At 40.7% G+C, this 23,224-nt stretch overlaps 2 protein-coding genes across 4 annotated transcripts in view; one reads left to right on the top strand and one right to left on the bottom strand.

The window, feature by feature from the left end:
- The window catches only part of LOC113008980 (anoctamin-4), a 54,432-nt gene extending 47,519 nt beyond the window's left edge, over positions 1 to 6,913 (bottom strand). The window contains exons 1-2 of the mRNA XM_026146974.1: positions 6,424 to 6,913; positions 3,580 to 3,654 (exon numbers count right to left, since the gene is read on the bottom strand). Of these exons, the coding sequence (XP_026002759.1) occupies positions 3,580 to 3,654; positions 6,424 to 6,649 (301 nt within the window). The 5' untranslated portion in view covers positions 6,650 to 6,913. The remainder of the gene's footprint in view (positions 1 to 3,579; positions 3,655 to 6,423) is intronic.
- A 1,951-nt stretch (positions 6,914 to 8,864) lies between these two features.
- LOC113008995 (NXPE family member 3-like) lies at positions 8,865 to 23,175 on the top strand. Of its 3 annotated transcripts, XM_026147004.1 has the most exons (7): positions 11,914 to 14,000; positions 14,542 to 14,715; positions 15,904 to 16,356; positions 20,082 to 20,374; positions 20,640 to 20,710; positions 22,293 to 22,499; positions 22,587 to 23,175. In XM_026147004.1, exons 2-7 carry the CDS (start codon positions 14,602 to 14,604, stop codon positions 23,141 to 23,143), a joined length of 1,695 nt encoding a protein of 564 aa, XP_026002789.1. In that variant the 5' UTR covers positions 11,914 to 14,000; positions 14,542 to 14,601; the 3' UTR covers positions 23,144 to 23,175. The 3 variants fall into 3 exon arrangements, with proteins under 3 accessions (XP_026002788.1, XP_026002789.1, XP_026002787.1); XM_026147003.1 differs by lacking the exon at positions 11,914 to 14,000 and adding an exon at positions 8,865 to 8,896 and having other exon boundaries at positions 22,293 to 23,175; XM_026147002.1 differs by having other exon boundaries at positions 22,293 to 23,175.
- Positions 23,176 to 23,224: the final 49 nt, after the last annotated feature.

Below are 23,224 nucleotides of genomic sequence, written 5' to 3'. Positions count from 1 at the left end.
ATAAAGGAGGGTGGAATTGATGTGAGATTATAATCGATTAGAACGTTTAAGAACCTACGGTGATGCTGACTTGTATTTTCCTCTCGAACAAAGGCCGGAGCTTTAAAATCACAGGCAGCACAGTAAATCTTTTTGATGTCAGAGTGTGGGACGAGACTATAGATCTTTCTTTTGTGAAAACCAACAGAGTGAGTCTCAGTGGTCCAAAGCTCCCCCTCAGCAGTTCATTAGTTAGTTGTTTTTTTTGTTTTTTGTTTTTAAATTTAGCTTCTAGAGAAGAGAGGAACACCTGCATGCAGCAGCAGCACAGTCTGAATCCCCTTGCTGTCAACAACCTATACAGTAGCTTACAGGCTAACCACACACTGTGTTAATATTCATTGAAAAAATGTCGAAAGCCAAGGCCTCAATATTCCAAATGGCAGGCAGTTGCAGTTTTGTGACAGACAGGAAAATTATGTTGAACAGCTTTGTCACCATTGTACAATTTTCCATCAAGAACCTTGGACGTACAAACAAACTTCCACGTCAGCGGAAATCTTTAATTTTCTTACTGCTTAGCAAATCCCAAGTTAAATTTCCCCTAACCCCTCTGCTGTCAGAACTCTAACAATTCATACAGGACTAAACTGCACTGATACATAATAAAAATAAAATATACAGTGGGGCAAAAAAGTATTTAGTCAGCCACCGATTGTGCAAGTTCCCCCAACTAAAATGATGACAGAGGTCAGTAATTTGCACCAGAGGTACACTTCAACTGTGAGAGACAGAATGTGAAAAAAAAATCCATGAATCCACATGGTAGGATTTGTAAAGAATTTATTCGTAAATCAGGGTGGAAAATAAGTATTTGGTCAATAACAAAAATACAACTCAATACTTTGTAACATAACCTTTGTTGGCAATAACAGAGGTCAAACGTTTACTATAGGTCTTTACCAGGTTTGCACACACAGTAGCTGGTATTTTGGCCCATTCCTCCATGCAGATCTTCTCGAGAGCAGTGATGTTCTGGGGCTGTCGCCAAGCAACACGGACTTTCAACTCCCGCCACAGATTTTCTATGGGGTTGAGGTCTGGAGACTGGCTAGGCCACTCCAGGACTTTCAAATGCTTCTTACGGAGCCACTCCTTTGTTGCCCGGGTGGTGTGTTTTGGATCATTGTCATGCTGGAAGACCCAGCCTCGTTTCATCTTCAAAGTTCTCACTGATGGAAGGAGGTTTTGGCTCAAAATCTCACGATACATGGCCCCATTCATTCTGTCCTTAACACGGATCAGTCGTCCTGTCCCCTTGGCAGAAAAACAGCCCCATAGCATGATGTTTCCACCCCCATGCTTCACAGTAGGTATGGTGTTCTTGGGATGCAACTCAGTATTCTTCTTCCTCCAAACACGACGAGTTGAGTTTATACCAAAAAGTTCTACTTTGGTTTCATCTGACCACATGACATTCTCCCAATCCTCTGCTGTATCATCCATGTGCTCTCTGGCAAACTTCAGACGGGCCTGGACATGCACTGGCTTCAGCAGCGGAACACGTCTGGCACTGCGGGATTTGATTCCCTGCCGTTGTAGTGTGTTACTGATGGTGACCTTTGTTACTTTGGTCCCAGCTCTCTGCAGGTCATTCACCAGGTCCCCCCGTGTGGTTCTGGGATCTTTGCTCACCGTTCTCATGATCATTTTGACCCAACGGGATGAGATCTTGCGTGGAGCCCCAGATCGAGGGAGATTATCAGTGGTCTTGTATGTCTTCCATTTTCTGATGATTGCTCCCACAGTTGATTTTTTCACACCAAGCTGCTTGCCTATTGTAGATTCACTCTTCCCAGTCTGGTGCAGGTCTACAATACTTTTCCTGGTGTCCTTCGAAAGCTCTTTGGTCTTGGCCATGGCGGAGTTTGGAGTCTGACTGTTTGAGGCTGTGGACAGGTGTCTTTTATACAGATGATGAGTTCAAACAGGTGCCATTCATACAGGTAACGAGTGGGGGACAGAAAAGCTTCTTACAGAAGACGTTACAGGTCTGTGAGAGCCAGAGATTTTCCTTGTTTGAGGTGACCAAATACTTATTTTCCACCCTAATTTACGAATAAATTCTTTACAAATCCTACCATGTGGATTCATGGATTTTTTTTCACATTCTGTCTCTCACAGTTGAAGTGTACCTCTGGTGCAAATTACTGACCTCTGTCATCATTTTAAGTGGGGGAATTTGCACAATCGGTGGCTGACTAAATACTTTTTTGCCCCACTGTAACACCCATTATATTGCTAAAACATTTAAAGTAAATATGCTCATTCTGTCTTCCTTTTTTTATTTATGATGATAAAAAATTTTCCCCATGTCGATTTTGCCTTTTAAAAAAAATTATTATCAAGATTGTTCTAGTGTGAGATGCAGAGAAGATGGCAGAAATTGCATGATAGACCTTGATGGGCCTGTACGTGTGTTTAATGCAGCGCCACCTGAGGACATGAACATCACAGCATTCAGTGTTCATCTCTTTTGCACAGCACTTTCAGGAGCTTTTTAGGGTTTGATGGTATAGATTATGAAACAGACAATGAATTTTATACTTAAAAACACTGAATTTGTTCCACAATCTGTGAACAGCTCTTGTTTTTTGCAGATAAGTGAAACTCTGCCTGTCTAAGATGCTCTTTTTTATCCAAGCATGCTATTGATCTGTTGGCAATTAACCTAATTATTACCAAAATGTTCCTGCAGCTTTTTCTTTTTAGGGCTTACTTTTCCAGCCTTTTGTTGCCCCAACTTTTAAGAGACATGTTGCTGTCATCAAATTCAGAATGAGATCATATTTTTCATGAAAAAGTAAAATGTCTCAGTTTAAACATTTGATATGTTTTTTTAAGTTCTATTAATAAAATACTAGTTTTGGGGTATTTGTAAATCAATCTTTGCATTCTTTTATATTTACTTTTTTGGAATTCAGGTTGTATGAATGTATTCGGTCAGTGGCCCTTAAGTCCAAAATGTTCGAGCTTGAAATAAACATTTGTGTTTGATTAAGGAGAGTGTTGTGTTGGCCTTTTCCCAGTTAAATAAAATCCAGTGATGTTTTGCAGAGTTTGGAAATGAACTTCCCTTTAGTGTAAAGCCAGTGCTTAGATTAAATAGCTCTGTGGATGGGTTTTGCCCGGCGTGCTTACAGTTTTCTTACAGTTTTCTGAAAATGTTAGGTACAAACATAAAACTGTCCACATGGACGCTTCACTTTTTTTACTACTCAGACTCAGACAATAAGAAGGAATCAAGGTAGAGAGGACACACCTGGGGAACACGTTAGAAAAGTAAAACTGAGAGGCAGAGACATAAAAACTTGACATAGATGAAAGGGAAAGTAAACATGGAGACACAACTGAGAGAGAAAAATGAAAAACTACAGAAAAAGGGCACAGAGGGATTGCACAGACATGGGGACATGACTGGTGAGACAGAATGTAAACAAACATGGAGACAAGACTAACTACATGCAGGAGATACCAAATCTCCTGACCAAACCCTCATGCTGAAGGAACCATGACACAACTCTAAAGCAGTGCACTCACCGATGGTGATCTGACTGACACAACTGTAGAAGGTTCCTGAGGAGACATTGTAGCTGCTACTGCTGGGTTCGCGATCTGTGAATGGAGAAGACATCACGTATAAGGTGAAGGCAAATATTCAGTGTAACTAAGGTAGGGTTTTTTTGTTAGCACAGGTGACCATCAGTACCATGGAGTCCCAGAGAAACATGTATCTTGCAATTTCAAATGTGCCCACTAAGCTTTTGAGCTTCTCTTTTTCCTGGGGGCTTGTGAAAATCCATGACCCAGCAGCGTTACAGGAATCAAACCCGTAATCCTGCAATGTTAGTGCCCTGATCCACATTGAGCTACACAAGGGGAGGAAACTCTTGACCTTGGCAGAGGTAGGGGAATAAAATGCATGAGTCTGGCAGCTTTATTGCCTTTGTCTACCAATTTATATAGAGGGAATAAAAGCTTTCACTGTGGTAGAACTCTGTGGATTACAGGGAGAAAACCTCTCCAAGAGCCTGATAATGTTTAAGAAATAATGCCTCGAATACCGCAAGTGATTTTCACCTTCTTTCCCTGCAGGGCAGACTGGACAAAACAAAGAGAAAATAATTAAACCCATACGAGACTGAATGGAGTAAGATTTAACTGTGAAGCATTTTGCAGTTCTTTTTTCAGTCTTTGTGACACTGACCAAAAAGATTAATGATTAACAACTTTTACATTAATTTAACTTCATTTTCTTTTTGAACTGCAACTGCTATAATAGTACAAGTTTTACCCAAGTGGCACATCTGAAACAATATTATTAATATTTAATACAATTAAAGCCACATATATAATGGAAAGCCTGTTAAATGCTATCTAGGGATGCACTAAATGTGAAAGCTTCTGTTGATACCCATAATAATAATAATCAAGAGTTCATTTGATTCTCTCTTTCATTCATCCTATTATTCCAAGGAAAAAAAACATTTTCAGTATGGAAAAAACAGAATTCTTTTTAAGTCCTTTAGCTATTCATTAATTAACTAAATAGAAAGCACAAATCACCATATGAGCTACTTACACTGCTAAATACTATTTTATTTGACAATATACAATATAAGTAAACAAGAATAAAATTATTGGCTAAGTTATGTATCTATTTACAAAAGGTTGGGGTGCTATGTAACAATAAGATAAGATATGATAAGATGAAAAGGACTTTATTGATCCCAAATGTTGTGAAATTACTGCATTATAGCATACAAAACAGGTAAAACGATGAGTTCAATACGATAAATAAAATATTGGATCAGTTGAGTCAAAAAGGTAACAAAACAATAGACTAAAGAGGACATTCAGTTAAACAGAAAATACAAAAGCACTCAGTACATCAAGTGTTGATTCAAACTGGATCCAAACAGCAACGACAATGACAAATTCCCAGAGGGCAGCTATCTAGCCAACAGCTAGCTGTTCAGTGTTTACCACAGAAATGTTCTTTTGAAGTAAGTTTTCCTACTGTTTTGTTCTTGCAGCCAAATTACATAATGGCAAAATGAACACCATAATGTATATGTTCTGTGTGACTGAGCGTCATGTGACCAGTAACATGATTTAAGACATGGCTTCAATGTGCATTATTATTTGATGAAAAGTAGGTGTACACTTAATGTTACAGTTTTGGTTGTAATAAAAAGGCAAACCTAACCCAACCACTCCTGCAGGTTATAGATGTGCTCATATTTTCTATTTTTTAGCACTCTCTTCATACCATCACTGACAATAAGCAACTCAACAATAATTCAGTCCAGTAGAGTACAGTGTAACTGTCAGAACTGTTATAAGACAGAGACAATTTGCACTCACAGAATCAGTCATTTAAATCTATGGGAGAACTCTGCAATAGCAAAACTGGCGATAGTGGGGAAAAAAGAAAAGAATAAAAGTTAAGCAACCTTATCTGCGCCTTTATTTGGATTAGCGCAGTTTGAAAAACTTGTGGAAGGAGGTTTTGAGGGGCTTTGTTAACCGAGGCTCCAATTAATAAGATAAACCTGACAGTGGAAACTGAAGGCCTGATGTGGAACACCAACTTTCCTCTGGGAGACAGAGGTTAAGTCATTAATCTGCCTCAGCAGAGCAGAAGACTTTCTCTGGCACTGCAGTCACCTCCTGAAAGATACCACCCAACATTTTTGCCTGGGACTGATAAATGAACACCTGAACTGCTTTTTCTCATTTAAGCACTAAGACAACTTTAAAAAAACAAACTCTAATTTCCTTTATTTTCCTATCTAACACCTACAGATGCATCAAAAAAGAGCAAATGCAGCACAGTGTAGACATTTATCACCGACTGGGAATATTTTTAAGCACACACATTCCCGTCCCGGTGTAGAGATAAAGCTGCAGGTATCATTTATTTCCAAAGCTATGGGCTTTGGAGTGAGCACACCGCTGAACAAACCATATCAGCCTCTGAGCAGCTTCCAGCCACATCATTAATTTAACATCAGATGAATGAATTACACCACAGCAAAATGTTCACTGAAAAATAGCACCCGTACTCTGAGGCAGTGTACAACAACAATCTTGTACAACATGCAATTATATTTAAAATAAAAAAGGACTAGTATGTGTTGTGGTAGTGCAGCTTTCGCTGTCTGCTCTGTGAGAATCCGTGAGGTGTTCCACTACTGTTTGTGTGCCTTGGGTCCTCCCGTGGACTCACTTTGACCACAGTGGATCACCACACCCACATTTCAGCTTGAAATCGGAGTAATTGACGATATGAACGGAAGAAACAGTGTTATTAACGCTTGCAGCTGACAGCATGCGTCGCGCTTTCTTTTTAACCTCGTGTGCTGCATTGCTTGCCCTTACCTGCGGATCCGGATGAGAGGCGCGTCGCGATAGCGCGGCGAGGACTGCGCGGACTCCCCGGGCAAACCCGCATCACCTCATCTTGACATTGCAAACAGATGACCTGGTTGTCCTGGTTGTCTTCCACCTTGCTGCAGCCCATGTGCTCACCCCCGGCGTGGATCTTCATGCCTGTGTTGATCTTACGGACCAGTCGCATGTCGGCTCCAGCCTCATGATCCAGCATCCTCCTCACCGGCGACGATCGCACTTATTACGCATGGGTTCGGCATGAGGAGGCATCAACTTGTCCTGTACCTCAAACATCATTAACCCCACCTACTCTAACCTGTCCTCCGCACTCACCTCGGCTCCATCGTGTCAGCCTCTTTCGGCTCGTGTAAGCGGTTAGTGTTGCAGTCTTTACGCACAACTGCAGGCGTGGCTGTTTCACGTGGTTAATGAGGTCGCAGTGTCAAGTTCTTAGGGGTTATAACAGTGATACTAAAATAAATACTTAATTAAAGTCCCACAATCGATCATAGGATCAATTTAGATCCCCTCCCCCCCGTAACACTGTCAGTATCTTGGACTTAGAGAATCAAAGCAGAGACCGACACCAGAACTAAACTTTTAAATGTCCAGCCAGTATCCATTAGCAGGGTGCTTGGGTTTTTATAGAGAGACAATTTGAGCTGTGACTGGTCGATCAATCGGAGGAGGACAGTGAGGATAATGTTTTGTAGGAATGACCACACAGCAGCTCAGCATGCAGAAATGAAAACTAAATAAAAAGATGAGTAATGCATGACTTTAGGTTAATCAACACACATTAATTTCAGATCTGAACCCAGAGGATGAGGCTTTGTTATATACCTCAGCCCTAAGATGTTCTAATACCAGTTGCAGCAGATGGCCCTGCCCCTCCCTGAGTCTGGTTATGCCGGAGGATTCTTCCTCTTAAAAGGGAGTTTTTCCTTCCCACTATCTACAAAGTGCTTGCCCATAGGGGGTCATATGACTTTTGGGTTTTCCTCTTTATTTATTATTGTAGGATCCAGAGGTGTGGACTCGAGTCACATGACTTGGACTCGAGTCAGACTCTTTAGACTTGACTTGAAAAAATGTTCTAAGACTTGTGACTTGACTTGGACTTTTACACCAATGACTTGGGACTTGAATTGGACTTGAACCGGTTTACTTGAAAAGACTTGATATTTTACCCCAAATATAAAATTTAACATGCATATTATATAGAGATTGAAAATGTGACGTCATTCACGGGTAGAACCGCAAAGGATTCTGGGAACTCGTGGCAAGCGGTACTAGCGCACGCAGGCTTTCAATTAAAATCAGTTACACAGCGATAAAAAGAAACACAAAAATGGCAAGAAGCTGTTGTATCATTAACTGCAATAGCCGGTCGCATGACAGCCACGGGAAGCCGGACGGGTAAAGAGATCGGTTGTAAATTGTTCAGCCATGTTTCCGAAGTAACAAAGACGCGACTGGATTGCAGCCATTCTAAGACCAAATATAACGTCCCAGAACCCTCCAGCTCACAGCAGGTTAGTCTGCTCCAAGCATTTACACGAAGGTCAGAGTTTTTTAGTAGTTAATACGTCATTTTCATAACATAATTAGTGATATAGGTTACAAGCAAGTCTGGCGCTGTCGCGCTATGCTCCTTTATTTATTGTGCATAAATAGTGAATTGTCCTGACACAATATTGCGTTTCGCTTCTGTTATTATGGTACATTGACAAAAACATATACTTTTATTCACAGGATAAAACAGGTTTTTTGTATCACTAATTGCCCAGTATGATTACAGCATACCATATTATTGTCACTGCTACATTTCTGTGATGGGTACTGTTAGGTATTTTAGTACCATGGTAGCATTTACTGGATATTGTTTTATAGTGACATTATGCAGGAAAACTCTGTCATTCAATAAGGCCCCTTTGTTTTAGTTATTTTTCTCTTTGACCCAAGAATTGATGTGTGAGAATCACAGGCTGGTACAAGGTTGAAATACCACAGAGATCACTCCCTCAGCTACATTAGTTTCTTAATCTTTTAGACGCCTGTTGAAGGCCAAATGGTTTGTTTCAGATTTCACTAATGTAAGAACTCTTCGTTTTGTGCCTTGAAAATATGTCGCTGAGATAATCACAATTGTAGCTGAACTGATACACTACACAAAGGATGCTTCCTCACCCAAGGGCAGGAAGACGCTGCCTTATCTTGGTCTGTACTGGTTTAAACTGATAAATCTGCTGTCTCATGAATTTTACCCTCTATATAAACTGTTGTACTTGTGAATAAAGTTGAGTCAATTTGGGAAGACAATCTAAAGCAGTCTCTGTTTTCTTGTTCTCCCTAAGGGACATTCTCTGCTGATAGGTGAAGGTACATTCTCTGCTGATAGACGTCCACGCCTCGAAGGAAGTCGATCCACGGATTAGGCCTTGGAAACCGTTTCCTTCAGGTACCAGAAATTATTTCCACTGCTAATTAATTACCGTTGAGCTCAAAGGTCCTATTAATAAACGGTTAATGAATGTGTATTTATGACGACAATTTGTGAGACTGGTAAACTTATGATACGTACGATGGTCTTTCGTTCTACACGGTGCATTTCAAGGTCCTGTACCCATCCGTCGGTAAACTGTACCTGGGCTTGTTGCAGTGACCTGAAGTTACTAAACTTCATGAGTGTATGCACTCACTCCAAGAACCGTATGATTATAAATATGCATATAAATATGCTACAATGAGATAGCTGACTTCATCTAACTAGCAAATGTTGTCCAGGCTACGTTGGTGATACAGTTTTTTTTAATGTGTATGATATTTTTGTCATGCGATTTTAAAGCTGGTCCTACAACCGCATCCAAGAATAACATGCAGCTTATCTCAGAACTGTCGGTGAAAATTATTCTTGGAGCTAAGTTTAATTGAGCTGCATTTTAAAGAGGTGCAATTTCACAATTTGTGTATATTTTCTACGTTCACTTTTGTCATGTGTTGAGAAAAACACAGATTTAAAATTACATGGTCTAATATTTACATTTAGCATAACTGCAACATTATTTTTTCGTTGGTTTTTTTTTTTAAAGACTCGAAAGGACTTGAAATTCAAAGTTTCAGACTTGTGACTTGACTCGGACTTTTACACCAGTGACTTGAGACTCGACTCTGACTTGCCTGACATTACTTGAGACTTGACTTGAGACTTGAGGATAAAGACTTGAGACTTACTTGAGACTTGCAAAACAATGACTTGGTCCCACCTCTGGTAGGATCTACCTTACAATATAAAGCGCCTTGAGGCGACTGTTGTTGTGATTTGGTGCTGTATAAAAAAATTGAATTGAATTGGTGGGCCATGGTTTCATGTGTGAACAACAGCAATAAAGTTAATAAAAAGATCATGTTTCATCAGGACTGAGAACTGACAGACTTTGATATCGGCCAACATGTGATGGTAAAACTAGTTCAAAAAAGGAAAAGCACTGAGCTGTAACATTGGCCAAAGGATCATTGATATGCATGGGGAGCAGAGCCTGTTAGGAAGCGCACATTCCTAAAAATGATATATCATCAATACATCAACATCAAAATTTCAGAAAAGTTGAGAGAGTATGTCAAATGTCAGTGTAGGCTAAATGCTGTTTTTTTCCCCCTAATGTCTTAATTTTAAATTCATTTTTAATCGATCCACCTCATTTGGCTTTCTGGACTTTATACTTTTTTGGCTGTATGCTTATTTGTTAAATAAACTGACATTTACGGTTCATAAATTCATTTCATTTATATCTTTTTTTTTTACATATAACTCAAATGTTTTATTATTTGGGCTAATTTTAATAAGAAAGTCAGTCTATATGAAACATGAATATACTTACTGCACTTTATATATTTTAACCATATATAGTACATATTAAAGAATGTGTATAGAAATTGCTTGTATTTTGCTACTCCATCTGATTTTCATGATGCCCTAAAAATTTTCTCTAGATCTGCCCCCTGCTCTGGACTAAAAAGGAGACCAACCATCTAGCTCATTATCAGTACTCAGTTCAAAAGCCTGCATCTCTGGTAGTATGGGAGTGCATTAGTGCCTATGGAAGTGGCAGCTTGCACATCTGAAAAGGCACCATCACTACTGAAAGCTTATACACAAGTTTTAGCAACCTCCTCTTCAAGGAAGGCCTTTCATATTTCAGCAACACAATGCTAAACTGCATACTGCAGCATATCATCACAGTAGAAGAATCTGCAGTGCAAACCTCTCATTGAAAGAAGAGGGGATGCTGCACAGTGGTAAACACTGGCCAAACCTGTCCTCTTTTTTGCTCTCATCAAATTCAAAACTAACATTTGACATGTTTTCTGTGTTCTGTTGTGAATAAAACATGGACTTATGAGAGTTGCAAAATAATTGCACAAGTGCAAAATCTGATCCAGACTGGATGTTAAAGCTAAAATCAGTACAAACTTGTGTAATCATAATGGCAATTAAATTTAATAAACAAAAAATGGATTCCAGTGTAAACTGATGAGCCTTTGAGGTAGAAAACACTTCACTTGAGGAAGTCCATTTGGCTCAAGGGAAACAGCCCAGATCTGTCGGATAATAACTTAACTACTGCAGAGATCCTTTATGCTGTTCCACATTCACAAGCAGAGTGTGGCCCAGACTCAGCTGAGCAAGGTCCAATCTGCTGCTCTGTAATAAAGCAGCATGTCAGCTTTGGTGTGTTTAGCCTTAAATCATTTCAAGTTTTATATCTAACCTTGTCATCGTGTCTAACAGCAATGATTCAAGAGAGTTTTTTGGGGTAGTACACATGATTTCTGTGTGTGTGTGTGTGTGTGAGAGAGAGAGTTTAAGAAAACACACTAACCAGCAAATAGCTATAGCAACAAAGAGTGTTTAAAATCTTTTGTCCATCCCCTGTATTCTGTACAACCCCAACGATAAATGGGTTAAAGATGAAAGCAATGCAAACTTACTATAGATTTAGTTTGAATTAGATTGGAATGTAATAGTTCATCTTTTGGGGGGCATTTAGCTCTGTTTCGATATTTGGAGGAGCAAATCATCCTACGAACTGACCTGATGGCATTTTACCTAATTAACAGCAAAACCCCCGCTGGTTTTCAGTACCATTTATTTTTCCAGTCTTTTTGTTTCCTTCATTTCAACATTATTGTGATGTGTTGCTGCCATCAAATTCAAAATAGTCTAACATTTTTCATTACATAGTAAATGTTTCAGTTGAAAAATTTAATATTCCTCATGATTTGTTTTATTGTGTATATGGATTTGTGAGATCCTCAGATCATTGCATTCTGCTTTTATTTATATTTTACACAATGTTCAAATCTGCTGTCAGTGCAAACACTGTGAAACTATCTGCTGTTTGAACTACCTTAAATTCCATCGATCTATCGATTTTTTTAAAATCCAAACATTCAAATTTAACAGCTGCAATTTTTAAAAACAGCAACAAAAAAAGAAAAAAAAAACTACAATTTTAAAATGAACTATGCAATTAATTTAAACTGTGATGTCAGCATTGACTCATGGCCCAACAAATGGCTCAGTGGACTGGCTGAACAACATTCACATGAACTAGGTCTAAACAGGCAGCTATCGTAAAAATGCAGCTGGTTAAATTAGGGCAGAAAAGTTTTACCATCAGCAGAGAGACATGTGCCCTGAGACTGAAAACACTTATGTGCTCTTTTTAAGGGTAACTGTGGTGCCAGACAGTGGAGTCAAAATCTATTCAAATATTGACATTATGTTAGAAAAGGTCCAAACTCTTGTTGGGGCCTCAGTTAATAGCTGATCTATTTCAGAGAATTTCTTAGTGGACCGAATTTCTGTTATACCTACTCAAAGACTTGTCGGTTTGTTTATGTCACTTAAATAATTTTCGCTTTGTTTTTTTTTCCCCCTCCTTTTACTCAACCACAAAAATCAACCAGAGATGAGGACTGATTGGATACAGTAAGGGTCAGACCTCTGCCCTTTGTAGGCACACTTGTACTTGCCTGTCATTCAATAATATGATGAAGGATAACCAAACTATTATTTTTTATAAGTGTCTGGCTCTTTTTGCAGCACACAACTGACAAATGTACATTCGCTCTCGTGGTTTATGGACTGACTCCATATCCTTCTCTCTGTAATCACTGACAGAATATTCTTGAGTCTGATCACATCCTGCGCTGACAGTTTCAGCAGCATGACGATGAGCTGCTCTTGCACTTTTTCTTTTTTGGGGATGTTGCAATTTCCAATGTGGTTACTGGGATCTTTTCTAAGAATCTGTATGACAGCACTTTAGCCACCGTTTCCGATGAAACACCAGTCAGCTGTGCTTGCTCATTTGTAATACATGCCACTTTGCATGAGAAGATCGTGCAATGACGTGCACCTGTGTTAAAACACCTGGCTTGTTGGTTCTCCAGTAACCAGTCTCTGCAGAGACCACTAGGTGGCACAGGTCCTCAGCTCAGCACTCTACCATCAGGCAGTGGTTTGAACACCTTAAAGCAGAACTACCTTGAAATCTTTCTAACACCAATTAGATTTTTATTCACACACTGCAGCTTAACCTTTTCCCTCTTGTCCCGAATTCTTTGATGTTGGGCTGAGAACAAACAACCAATACTCAGAGCAGGTCCAGTCAATCAACAATCATTTATTAAGCACATGCATGTGGAGATGTACACAATACTACCTTCCGTGTCGATCTAAAAGAGGAAGCACTTAGATACACAGTTTTATATGTCAGGGTTCACGGCCCTTCATGCGTAGGCAGATAACATAACATGCATGAGTTACAGTTAGTGACAGTTAGATGTAATTCTTTTTTCGGCAACCTAAGAAAGCTATCTCAACTGTCTCTCACTATGATGTAGCACATCCTGAGTACATCCTGCTGCAGAGGATCCACAGGGCGATGGTGCAGCTGCTATCCACAGCTCCAAACACACTGGTAGTCATTCGGACTGTAAACCACAAAGCTTTGATGAGGCAATTACTAACTGTGACTAAATGTCCATCTGGTGGACGCCTGGCAGATGAGCTTGGCCCACAGCATCCGCCCACCACCACCCACTATTAAGAACAGGATTAATGAACTCTTTTCCTACATATTCAATTAAAACCATGACAAGATGTGCGCGCACCAACACAGAGATTTTTACCAGAAACATTTGAGTGAGGAGAAAGAATCAGAGCAGGATTGAGCACAACTGCAGTGCTGTGAAAGAGTATGACTTCACTCTGATTTTTTTTGTTTATGTTATAAATTTACAAAGTGTAAGGTTAGTATAAACATCATACTTCAGTAAATTTAACAGGGTGGGCCAAGAAAAAGACTACCAGGGACTCAGGGGAAGATTTGCATTTTCCCCTTTGCATTAATTTGCAGTGGACAGAGTACAGTCGCTCTTGGATAATAATTAACTTTTGGTATGTCTTTGATTCATTGTGTCACAACTGGGAAAACAGCAAATCAATGCAATGAGCTTCAGCGCTGGTTCTCACTAAAAGAATCTTCTCCGTCGAGGTAAGATGTGCTATAGACTTGAGAAGTAAATGTAAAAATGAGATTCGTTTAGCATTACAATACATTATTAATGTACTTGTGTGCTTTGTAGAGGATTTTGTGCGATTTTACGCTGTGTGACATTTTTCTACAGAAAAATATTGCCGTTATCACTTCTGCTTGTGTCTTACTCATTTGTTCCTTAAACTGTAGACGTGTACATCTTTGACACACATCTGAACCGAGGACATGTATTAGGGAGAATTTATTTCTACGATCTCTACCAGACTTTTCTTTTCCACTTGTTTGATAAATCAAAAAATGTTTCTGTCTTTACAACTCTTTACACATTAACTGCTACTTACATCAAGATTTTCGTCCTCCACAGCTGCATATTCTGATGAGTCAATAAAAAATAATAATAGTGTCAGTTTAACAGAATATATTGGTTTCAGTAATTAAACAGTTTGTAATTGAGAGAGGATTTGCAACTGCATTTTGTTTTGTTTTTTAACATATACTTTGTTATTGTTTTTGTTTTAATTTCATTCATAAAATCTAGTATCTGGTGAACTGGTCATAGTGCAACACTGCAGCCGGAGATGTGGACTGTTTACCAATCATGAAGTTCCAAGTTTGTAAACGACAGGCCTTTACTAGACTCCCAAAATGTGCCTGGATTTTCCTTTTCTTCACTCTTTTTTTCCTGGTGTTATTTATCACGAACACCCTGGAGGTAAGAACTTGTGTTTTTCTAATTAGTGACTACAGTTTTTTGTGTTGAAAAAAAGATTAAATGAATAATGTAGGTATGATGTGTCAGATGTCCATATGAAGAGCCAGATGCAATTCTCAGGTCATACAGTGCTTTCACATGACTTTCATCTGCTATATAGGTTTTAGATTAAATAGGTAAATGTGACAATGAGCGATCCGATGACCACAGCATTGTAGTTTTTAAAGATCCTTTATTTTCCCGTTTTAAAGTAGCACACACCACTCTCCCAGAAACATCCTTAAAAGGGGAGACATGATTAGATGATGAGGTCAGGTGTGTGAATCAGCCTCCATCTTTCACCACACCCTGAAAACCCACTGCTCTACCCCTCCCCTGCAGCGGAGCCACAAACCACTCCCCACAATAGTCATGTTTTTGGATGTAGCCCTTCGACAATCATCTTGTTGGTGGTGCAAAAATACTAAATATACTAATATTTAATCTGCAACACGAGATAACTTTTTTTACTTTTTAAACTTACTTTTTTATTTACTTCTATTTATTTTATTTTTTTTAGTCCTTTAGTTCTTGTTAGGAAGAATGTGTCACCCTGACCTGGCAACCCTGTTGTAAGCTAGTAATTAATGTAGCCTTGTATGTGAGGTTTATGGTAAAATCAACTCATTGGAGAGTGCTGATTAGTCCCTCCAAATTTAAATCAATTTTGTATCTCACATTATAAACATTGGTATTCTAAGATTCAAATCCTGGTGATTTTCTGAAAGGCAACATTTCTGCCAGTAACCACATTTTGCATTTGATACAACTGCATTAAGTTTGCCTTATCATAGAGAGCTGAGTGTAATCTGTATCTGTATATTTCTTGGCTTAGTTAAATTGGTAATGCATATATTTTAAGGATTTTGATTTATTCATTTATGTACAAAGAAAAGCTTTGTTGTCTTATCACATGAGAAGAATTTTTAACAGTTTTCAACTATGTTTAGTATTTACCTCTTTTTAAAATTTACCATGGCAACTAAGCAGCTTCAAAATCTGCAACTTTTGCTTTGTATGAAATGTTTTTGTTTCCAACTCTCAGAGCCCTATTCAGATTTCATTGTCTTAAACTGGATAATGGAACATGTTGATTCTTAGGTGTACTGAATTGTATTGCATGTTTTAATTCAATGATTAATATTGCAGTTTCAGAATAAAATGAAGACCATCAGCATATTCTCAAGGCCTGCCGCTGTTACCCTGTCTACTGACATGCATTATGACTTCTGCAAGTTAAAACCGCTGTCCCCTAAGGAGGCTCAAGAAGAAGACCTCCTGCTAGAGTCTATTACTTGGCCTGAAACGCCACCTTTATCATTTCCTCTTTCCCTGGAAAAGACCAGTGATCCAGACCACAGCACCTTCACCATTCTTCCAAAGAGGGGAGGGGGCCAGTGGCGAATAGGAGATAAGCTGGAGGTTATGATTAACATGAAGGACTTTCAGGGCCGTCCAAAAAAGTTTGGAGGAGACGTTTTACTTGCCCGGCTGCACAGCCCAACTATCAGTGCGGGTGTTGCAGGAGAAGTGGTGGATCATCTCAATGGCTCCTACACAGCTGTATTCTTTTTACTCTGGAAAGGAAGTGCACAAGTCCAGGTGATTAAGAAAATGTATCATTTTACATGTGGTTGAAGGCATTGGAAATGTCAACATCCCATCTTTCTTTTTTTTCAGTCACTGGAATGTTTAGAAAAATACATCTTCCCATTTCTCTAGACAAAGACTTATTAGTAAAGTAATGTTTCAAGCTGATGTAAAATGTTAGCTTCCTGTTGCCGTTGGCATAAAGAAACCTACTTCTCAAATTTGCACATAAAGTCTGTTACCCCTACTTTTAGCTACTGACATTAGGACAAATGCTAAGACCAAACAGTCACTTCATTCTTATGCAATACTGAGCAGCAATCTGGGGGTGAAAAAAGAAACTAATGAGGAGGTGCCGCAAAAATGTGTTCCCCAAAAGGAACTGAGACTGACTTCCAAAGTTCTCATAGATTGTGATGTTTATATTGCTTATTTTTGTGTTAATGGAAACTGTAATGGAGGGGGAATGTGGTTCCGGGTTATACTTCAAGATCGTGTTCAGTTTCTGCAGTAGGAGAAAACTATTAGCACTAAAGTTAGCATGTTTGTAGTAAGCCCATGTAATGAATGCAAAGTATGGTGCTCCTTGCTAACTAGCAAGGTATGGTCATGACCTCAATGCCAATAGCTGAAGCTTTAAAAACAAATTATTTCCTCCAGAGTCTCCACCAGCTTGGGTTTGAGCTGGATGACAAAATATGCTTTAACAGAAACAAGAATTCTATCTGTTACAAAACAAATTATTTTGCTGCTTCCCCAACAGACCTTTGCTGCAAATATTTAATGATCATAGCTTGCTTATGAAATAGAGCCAACTCATCTTTTCCACTGAACCATAGCTGTTAGACAATTCTAACAGCAGATGGGTTAAATTCCAACCCAAGGCCGTTTGCTCCCATATGGAAAAGAAATAGTAAAAACTTATATGTGATTACTCATGAAAGTGGCCACTTTCATGAGTAAATCATATAAGGCTTACATGATTTACTCATGAAAGTGGCCACTTTCATACATTGTTTTAGTAAGTATCCAAAACATACAAGTTTCATTATATAATTTTTCAAGGGATCTTATATCTGTTTTCACTCTTATATGCTTTTCATACAAGTTTCACACAAGACAGATACAAACTTTATAAGATTTATATATATCTTTTCCATATGGGCTGTGTATCTCCATCCATCCATCCATCCATCCATCTTCATCCGCTTTGTCCGGGGCCGGGTCGCGGGGGCAGCAGCCTAAGCAAAGAGGCCCAGACCTCCCTCTCCCCAGCCACCTCCTCCAGCTTATCCGGGGGAATACCAAGGCGTTCCCAGGCCAGCCGAGAGATATAATCTCTCCAGCGTGTCCTGGGTCTGCCCCGGGGCCTCCTCCCGGTGGGACATGCCTGGAACACCTCACCCAGGAGGCGCCCAGGGGGCATCCTTGTCAGATGCCCGAACCACCTCAGCTGGCTCCTTTCGATGTGGAGCAGCAGCTGCTCTACTCTGAGCCCCTCCCAGATGGCCAAACTTCTCACCCTATCTCTAAGGGAGAGGCCAGCCACCCTTCGGAGGAAGCTCATTTCTGCCGCTTGTATCCGCGATCTCGTTCTTTCGGTCACTACCCACAGCTCGTGGCCATAGGTGAGGGTAGGGACGTAGATCGACCGGTAAATTGAGAGCTTCGCTTTTACACTCAGCTCCCTCTTCACCACGACGGACCGGTGCAGCGTCCGCATTACTGCAGCTGCAGCCCCAATCCGTCTGTCGATCTCCGGCTCCCTTCTCCCATCACTCGCGAACAAGACCCCGAGATACTTGAACTCCTCCACTTGGGGCAGGAACTCATCCCCGACCCGGAGTGGGCACTCCACCCTTTTCCGACTGAGAACCATGGCCTCACATTTGGAGGTGCTGATCCTCATTCCCGCTGCTTCACACTCGGCTGCGAACCGCTCCAGTGCGAGCTGGAGGCCCTCACCCGATGAAGCCAACAGAACCACATCATCTGCAAAAATCAGAGATGAGATTCTGAGGCCACCAAAGCGAAAGCCCTCCGCCACTTGGCTGCGCCTAGAAATCCTGTCCATAAAAATTATGAACAGAACCGGAGACAAAGGGCAGCCCTGGCGGAGCCCATCACCCACCGGGAACGAGTCCGACTTATTGCCGGCAATGCGAACCAAGCTCTTGCAACGGTTGTATAGGGATCAAATGGCCCGTAGCAATGGGCCAGACACCCCATATTCCCGCAACACCTCCCACAGGACACCCCGAGGGACACGGTCGAATGCCTTCTCCAAGTCCACAAAACACATGTAGACTGGTTGGGCAAACTCCCATGCACCCTCAAGTATCCTGGAGAGGATAAAGAGCTGGTCCAGTGTTCCGCGACCAGGACGAAAACCGCATTGTTCCTCCTGTATCCGAGGTTCGACTAACGGACGAACTCTCCTTTCCAGCACCCTGGCATAGACTTTCCCAGGGAGGCTGAGGAGTGTTATCCCCCTGTAGTTGGAACACACCCTCCGGTCCCCTTTCTTGAAGATGGGGACCACCACCCCGGTCTGCCAGTCCACAGGTACTGCCCCTGATCTCCACGCAACATTGCAGAGGCGTGTCAACCAGGACAGCCCTACAACGTCCAGAGCCTTCAGGAACTCGGGGCGGACCTCATCAACACCAGGGGCTCTGCCACCAAGGAGTTGTTTAACTGCCTCAGTGACCTCGCCCCCGGAAATTGGCGGGTCATTCCCCTCATCCCCAGACTCTGCTTCCTCCTCGGAAGACGTGTCAGTGGGATTAAGGAGGTCCTCGAAGTATTCCTTCCACCGCCTGACAATTTTCTCAGTCGACGTCAGCAGCGCTCCGCCAGCACTATACACAGTGCAGGTAGAGCACTGCTTTCCCCTCCTGAGACGTCTGACGGTTTGCCAGAATCTCTTCGAGGCAGTCCGAAAGTCTTTTTCCATGGCCTCTCTGAACTCCTCCCACACCCGAGTTTTTGCTTCAGCCACTGCCCGAGCCGCATTCCGCTTGGCCTGTCGATACCTGTCGGCTGCCTCCGGAGTCCCACAGGCTAACCAAGCCCGATAGGACTCCTTCTTCAGCCTGGTGGCTCCCTTCACCTCTGGTGTCCACCATTTGGTTCGGGGATTACCACCACGGCAGGCACCAACCGCCTTGCGGCCGCAGCTCATTGCAGCAGCTTCGGCATACACAGATGCCTAAGATTACGTAGGCATCTGTGTATCTCCACCCACTGTAAATATCCCTTACTAAACAGTTAGTCTTTAATGCTACTTGAACCAGGGGAATGGAATGCTGACCATGACAAAAGGTAACGTTTTCTTTCCATTGGCACTGTTTCTTTTTGCCAACATATAATCTGAATGAATTACTTACCACCAACCAGAAATGCAAATTCCCCAAAAGTTGATTCCATTTATCTGTATGTAGTTTTTTCAGTGGGAGAAATGTTTCGTCACTCACCCAAGTGACTTCTTCAGTTTCATGGAGATGCTCTTTTTATAAGGTTGGGGAAACCTGCAGTCAGCTGAGACTGAAAAAGTCATTTGGGTGAGTGACGAAACATTTCTCCCACTGAAAACATCCAGATGAACAGAATCAACTTTCTGGGATTTCCTTACTGGGATGATTGAGCATGAATCAAGATGCTGTATTCAAAGGTTGTAGTAATTATAGGTATTTATCTGAAAACTGGTTGCAAAACTCTGAGTCTGTTTTCTACAGGTGACACTGGTTCACCCCAGTGAGGCAGTCATGGAGCTGCGCAGGCTGAACAGAGAACACCCTGACAGGATTTTCTTTAAGAGCGTCTTCCAGTCAGGCTCAGTCACTGAAACTACCACCTGTAACATATGTTTGCGTCCAACCCAGAAGTCTCTGTGCAACTACACTGACCTCCATACAGGCGAGCCCTGGTTCTGCTACAAGCCAGATAACCTGAGTTGTGATGCCAGAATGAATTACTTCAATGGAGGATATCAACAAAGCATCACAACCATGGAGAAGCTTTTTAAGAGGTGAAGATTTCGTTTATGTCCTTAGTGTAAAAGTATAAAAGTCAATCTTTTTCTTTGTTTTACTCTCCACAGCAAAAAGAGGGAACTATCTTTTTCTCCACCTGGAAAATGCTTCATTGTTGTGTGTTAGCCAGTTTCCCTGTCAACTATTTAATGTTTAATATGATTTAATCTGTTTTTGCTGCCTGCCGTCTCTAATAAATTTCTAGTTTAAAAAACTTTTAAACTTTTCTTAAGAACTTTTATTGTGTGTGCTTTGCCTCAGTGGCGTCAACTTGAAAGTCTCCATTCGAGCTTCAGGACCTGCAGGTGTCACCATTTTTCCAAGAATGAAAGGTAAAGCCAGATGTTAACACCTATATTAAATAAACATTTGTAGAACATTTAATAGTTTATGGATTTTGAATTAACTACTAACAGTGTAACTTTTCCTCTGTATGGATAGTTCATAACATGTGGATGAAATGAACTTCAACAGTTCTTATTCCCAGAATAAAGAGGTTTATTATAAGAATGTGAGGTATGATCAGAAAGTTCTGGGAACTGACCTCAACTGATTTATATTAGGCTGATCCGTCTTCTTGAGTGTTGTCTTTTTGTGCATCTTAAGCCCATTTTCAAAAATGTAATTAGTTATAGATTGCTCCCTGGATGTCCCATTCTGTTCCCTTGCACTTATTTTGGGTCAGATATGTCTGTGTAGTTAAAAAATAGTAACAGTAACAGTTATATAGTAACTGTTAAGTCTAATATACCCTAGTAAGCTATACTACTTTTTCCTTTGGGAAGATACCATCTGTGCAGTGTGCAATTCTGTTGAAGAAAGATGTTGAATCTATTTAATTATTCTTGAAAAATAATTTATTTCTGTGCATTTTCCCCCCTGCATCAAATTAAATTTGATTATATCGATTAAGCATCATGAGGTGGAGGGTGGCTCCCTATTTTTTTTGCTGGGAGTTTGCAACCCTATTAGTTAGGTTGCTTAATATTTCTGCTAAGTACTCTTTAAAATACCAGAATAGGGAGGATGGAGTAGGTTTAAGTTTATTAGATTGATTGGTTTTGCTGAACTATGAAATATTTTGGGCGCAGTGTATTTTTTACATACAGGTATAACAGAATAGCTTTAGTGTTGTTATTTATTTAAACTTGAGTATAAACGTATACAAAATGCAGCAAGATATTAAAAAAACGTTTTGTTGATTAAAAAACACTATATCGGATTCATATCGGTATCGGCAGATATCCAAATTTATGATATCGGTATCGGTATCGGACATAAAAAAGTGGTATCGTGCCATCTCTAATTTTTAGGCAATCCTGATATTAATGAATCTCAGTAGTCCAGTCTAGAATTAATAAATGCATTAACTAATTCTTCCATATCAGTCTGAGACAGGATTTCTCATTTTTGAGATACTGCACTAATGCAAGAAAACAGTCATACATATTTGTTTAATATGTGCATTGAGGGACATGACTCCAAGTTTCCTTACAGTGTCACTGGAGGTCAAAATAAAGCCATCCAGAATGGTTTGACGCCACGTTTCTAAGATTGCACATGAAAGGGATGGGACTTCCAGGAAGTGATCTAATAACAGCAGCAGTAGTCATAGTGGTGCATAAATGCATGATAAGATGATCTTCAACAGTGGATGGTAAACATTTAAATTAGGTAATCACCAGTGTACTGCACTTATATTTTTTGGGACTAAAAAAGTCATAAACAAACTAACTGTACTTCAACTTGAGTGAGGTTAGAAAACTACAGCAAACTAGCTGTCTTATAAAATTAAAATTATAAGTAATATTAGATTTCATTCACTCATACAGGTAAAGGAAAGATTTTGTTTGGGTCTTTTCTTGTTAATAACTCAAAAATAGTCATATAGCGTGTCTGTTGACTTGTTCTCAGGACAGTCAAAGGAGAAGAGCAGCAGTGAGGAGTCTGGACCCTCGGGCTATTACTACCAAGATGTTTGGCGAGGACTAGGTGGCACAAAAATTCATCAGTTCAACACTTCCTCGGCCATCACTCAGTGCCTGAAAGGCAAGGTGGTTCATATGTATGGAGACTCCACCATTAGGCAGTGGTTTGAACACCTTACAGCAACACTACCAGGTAACTACCCCACAACCCTTTCAGGCACCCCTCTGATTTTCTTTAGACACCTTATCACACGCATTATTTCCTCTGTAATACTTTCAGATCTCAAGGAGTTTGACCTGAATAGTGAGAAACAAGCTGGACCTTTCATGGCCCTGAACTTTACACACAACATCATGGTGAAGTACCGCTGCCACGGTCCTCCTCTCCGGAGCACTACTGTCCCAGCCATTGAGATGCATTATATTGCCAACGAGTTAGACAACATGGTTGGAGGCAGCAAAACCGTTGTAGTACTTGGAATCTGGGCACACTTTGCCACTTTTCCCTTGGAGTTCTACATCCGGCGGATGTTGTCCATCCGCAGGGCAGTGGTGCGGCTGCTGTCCAGGGCTCCAGACACACTGGTGGTTATTCGGACCGGAAACCCCAAATCTTTAACATGTTTCCTTCACTCATCCACTAACAGTGACTGGTACACGCTGCAGCAACTCAAAGTGCTCAAGGCCATATTCAAAGGACTGAATGTCCATCTGGTGAATGCCTGGGAGATGGTCATTGCCCACCACCTGCCCCAAGAACTCCACCCACAACCTCCCATTATTAAGAACATGATTAATGTTCTCCTGTCGTACATATGCCCTGAAAAGGATGGTTAGATGTGTGTGTGTGTGTGTGTGTGTGTGTGGGGGGGGGGGGGGGGGTTAGCAGTCTGTGCACACACATTTATTTACCATCTA

The sequence above is a fragment of the Astatotilapia calliptera genome, chromosome 17 (assembly GCF_900246225.1).
Source record: "Astatotilapia calliptera chromosome 17, fAstCal1.2, whole genome shotgun sequence".
Classification (NCBI taxonomy): Eukaryota; Metazoa; Chordata; class Actinopteri; order Cichliformes; family Cichlidae; genus Astatotilapia; species Astatotilapia calliptera.
The sequence above is the reverse complement of the archived record's forward strand: the minus strand, read 5'-3'. Positions and strand labels throughout refer to the sequence as shown.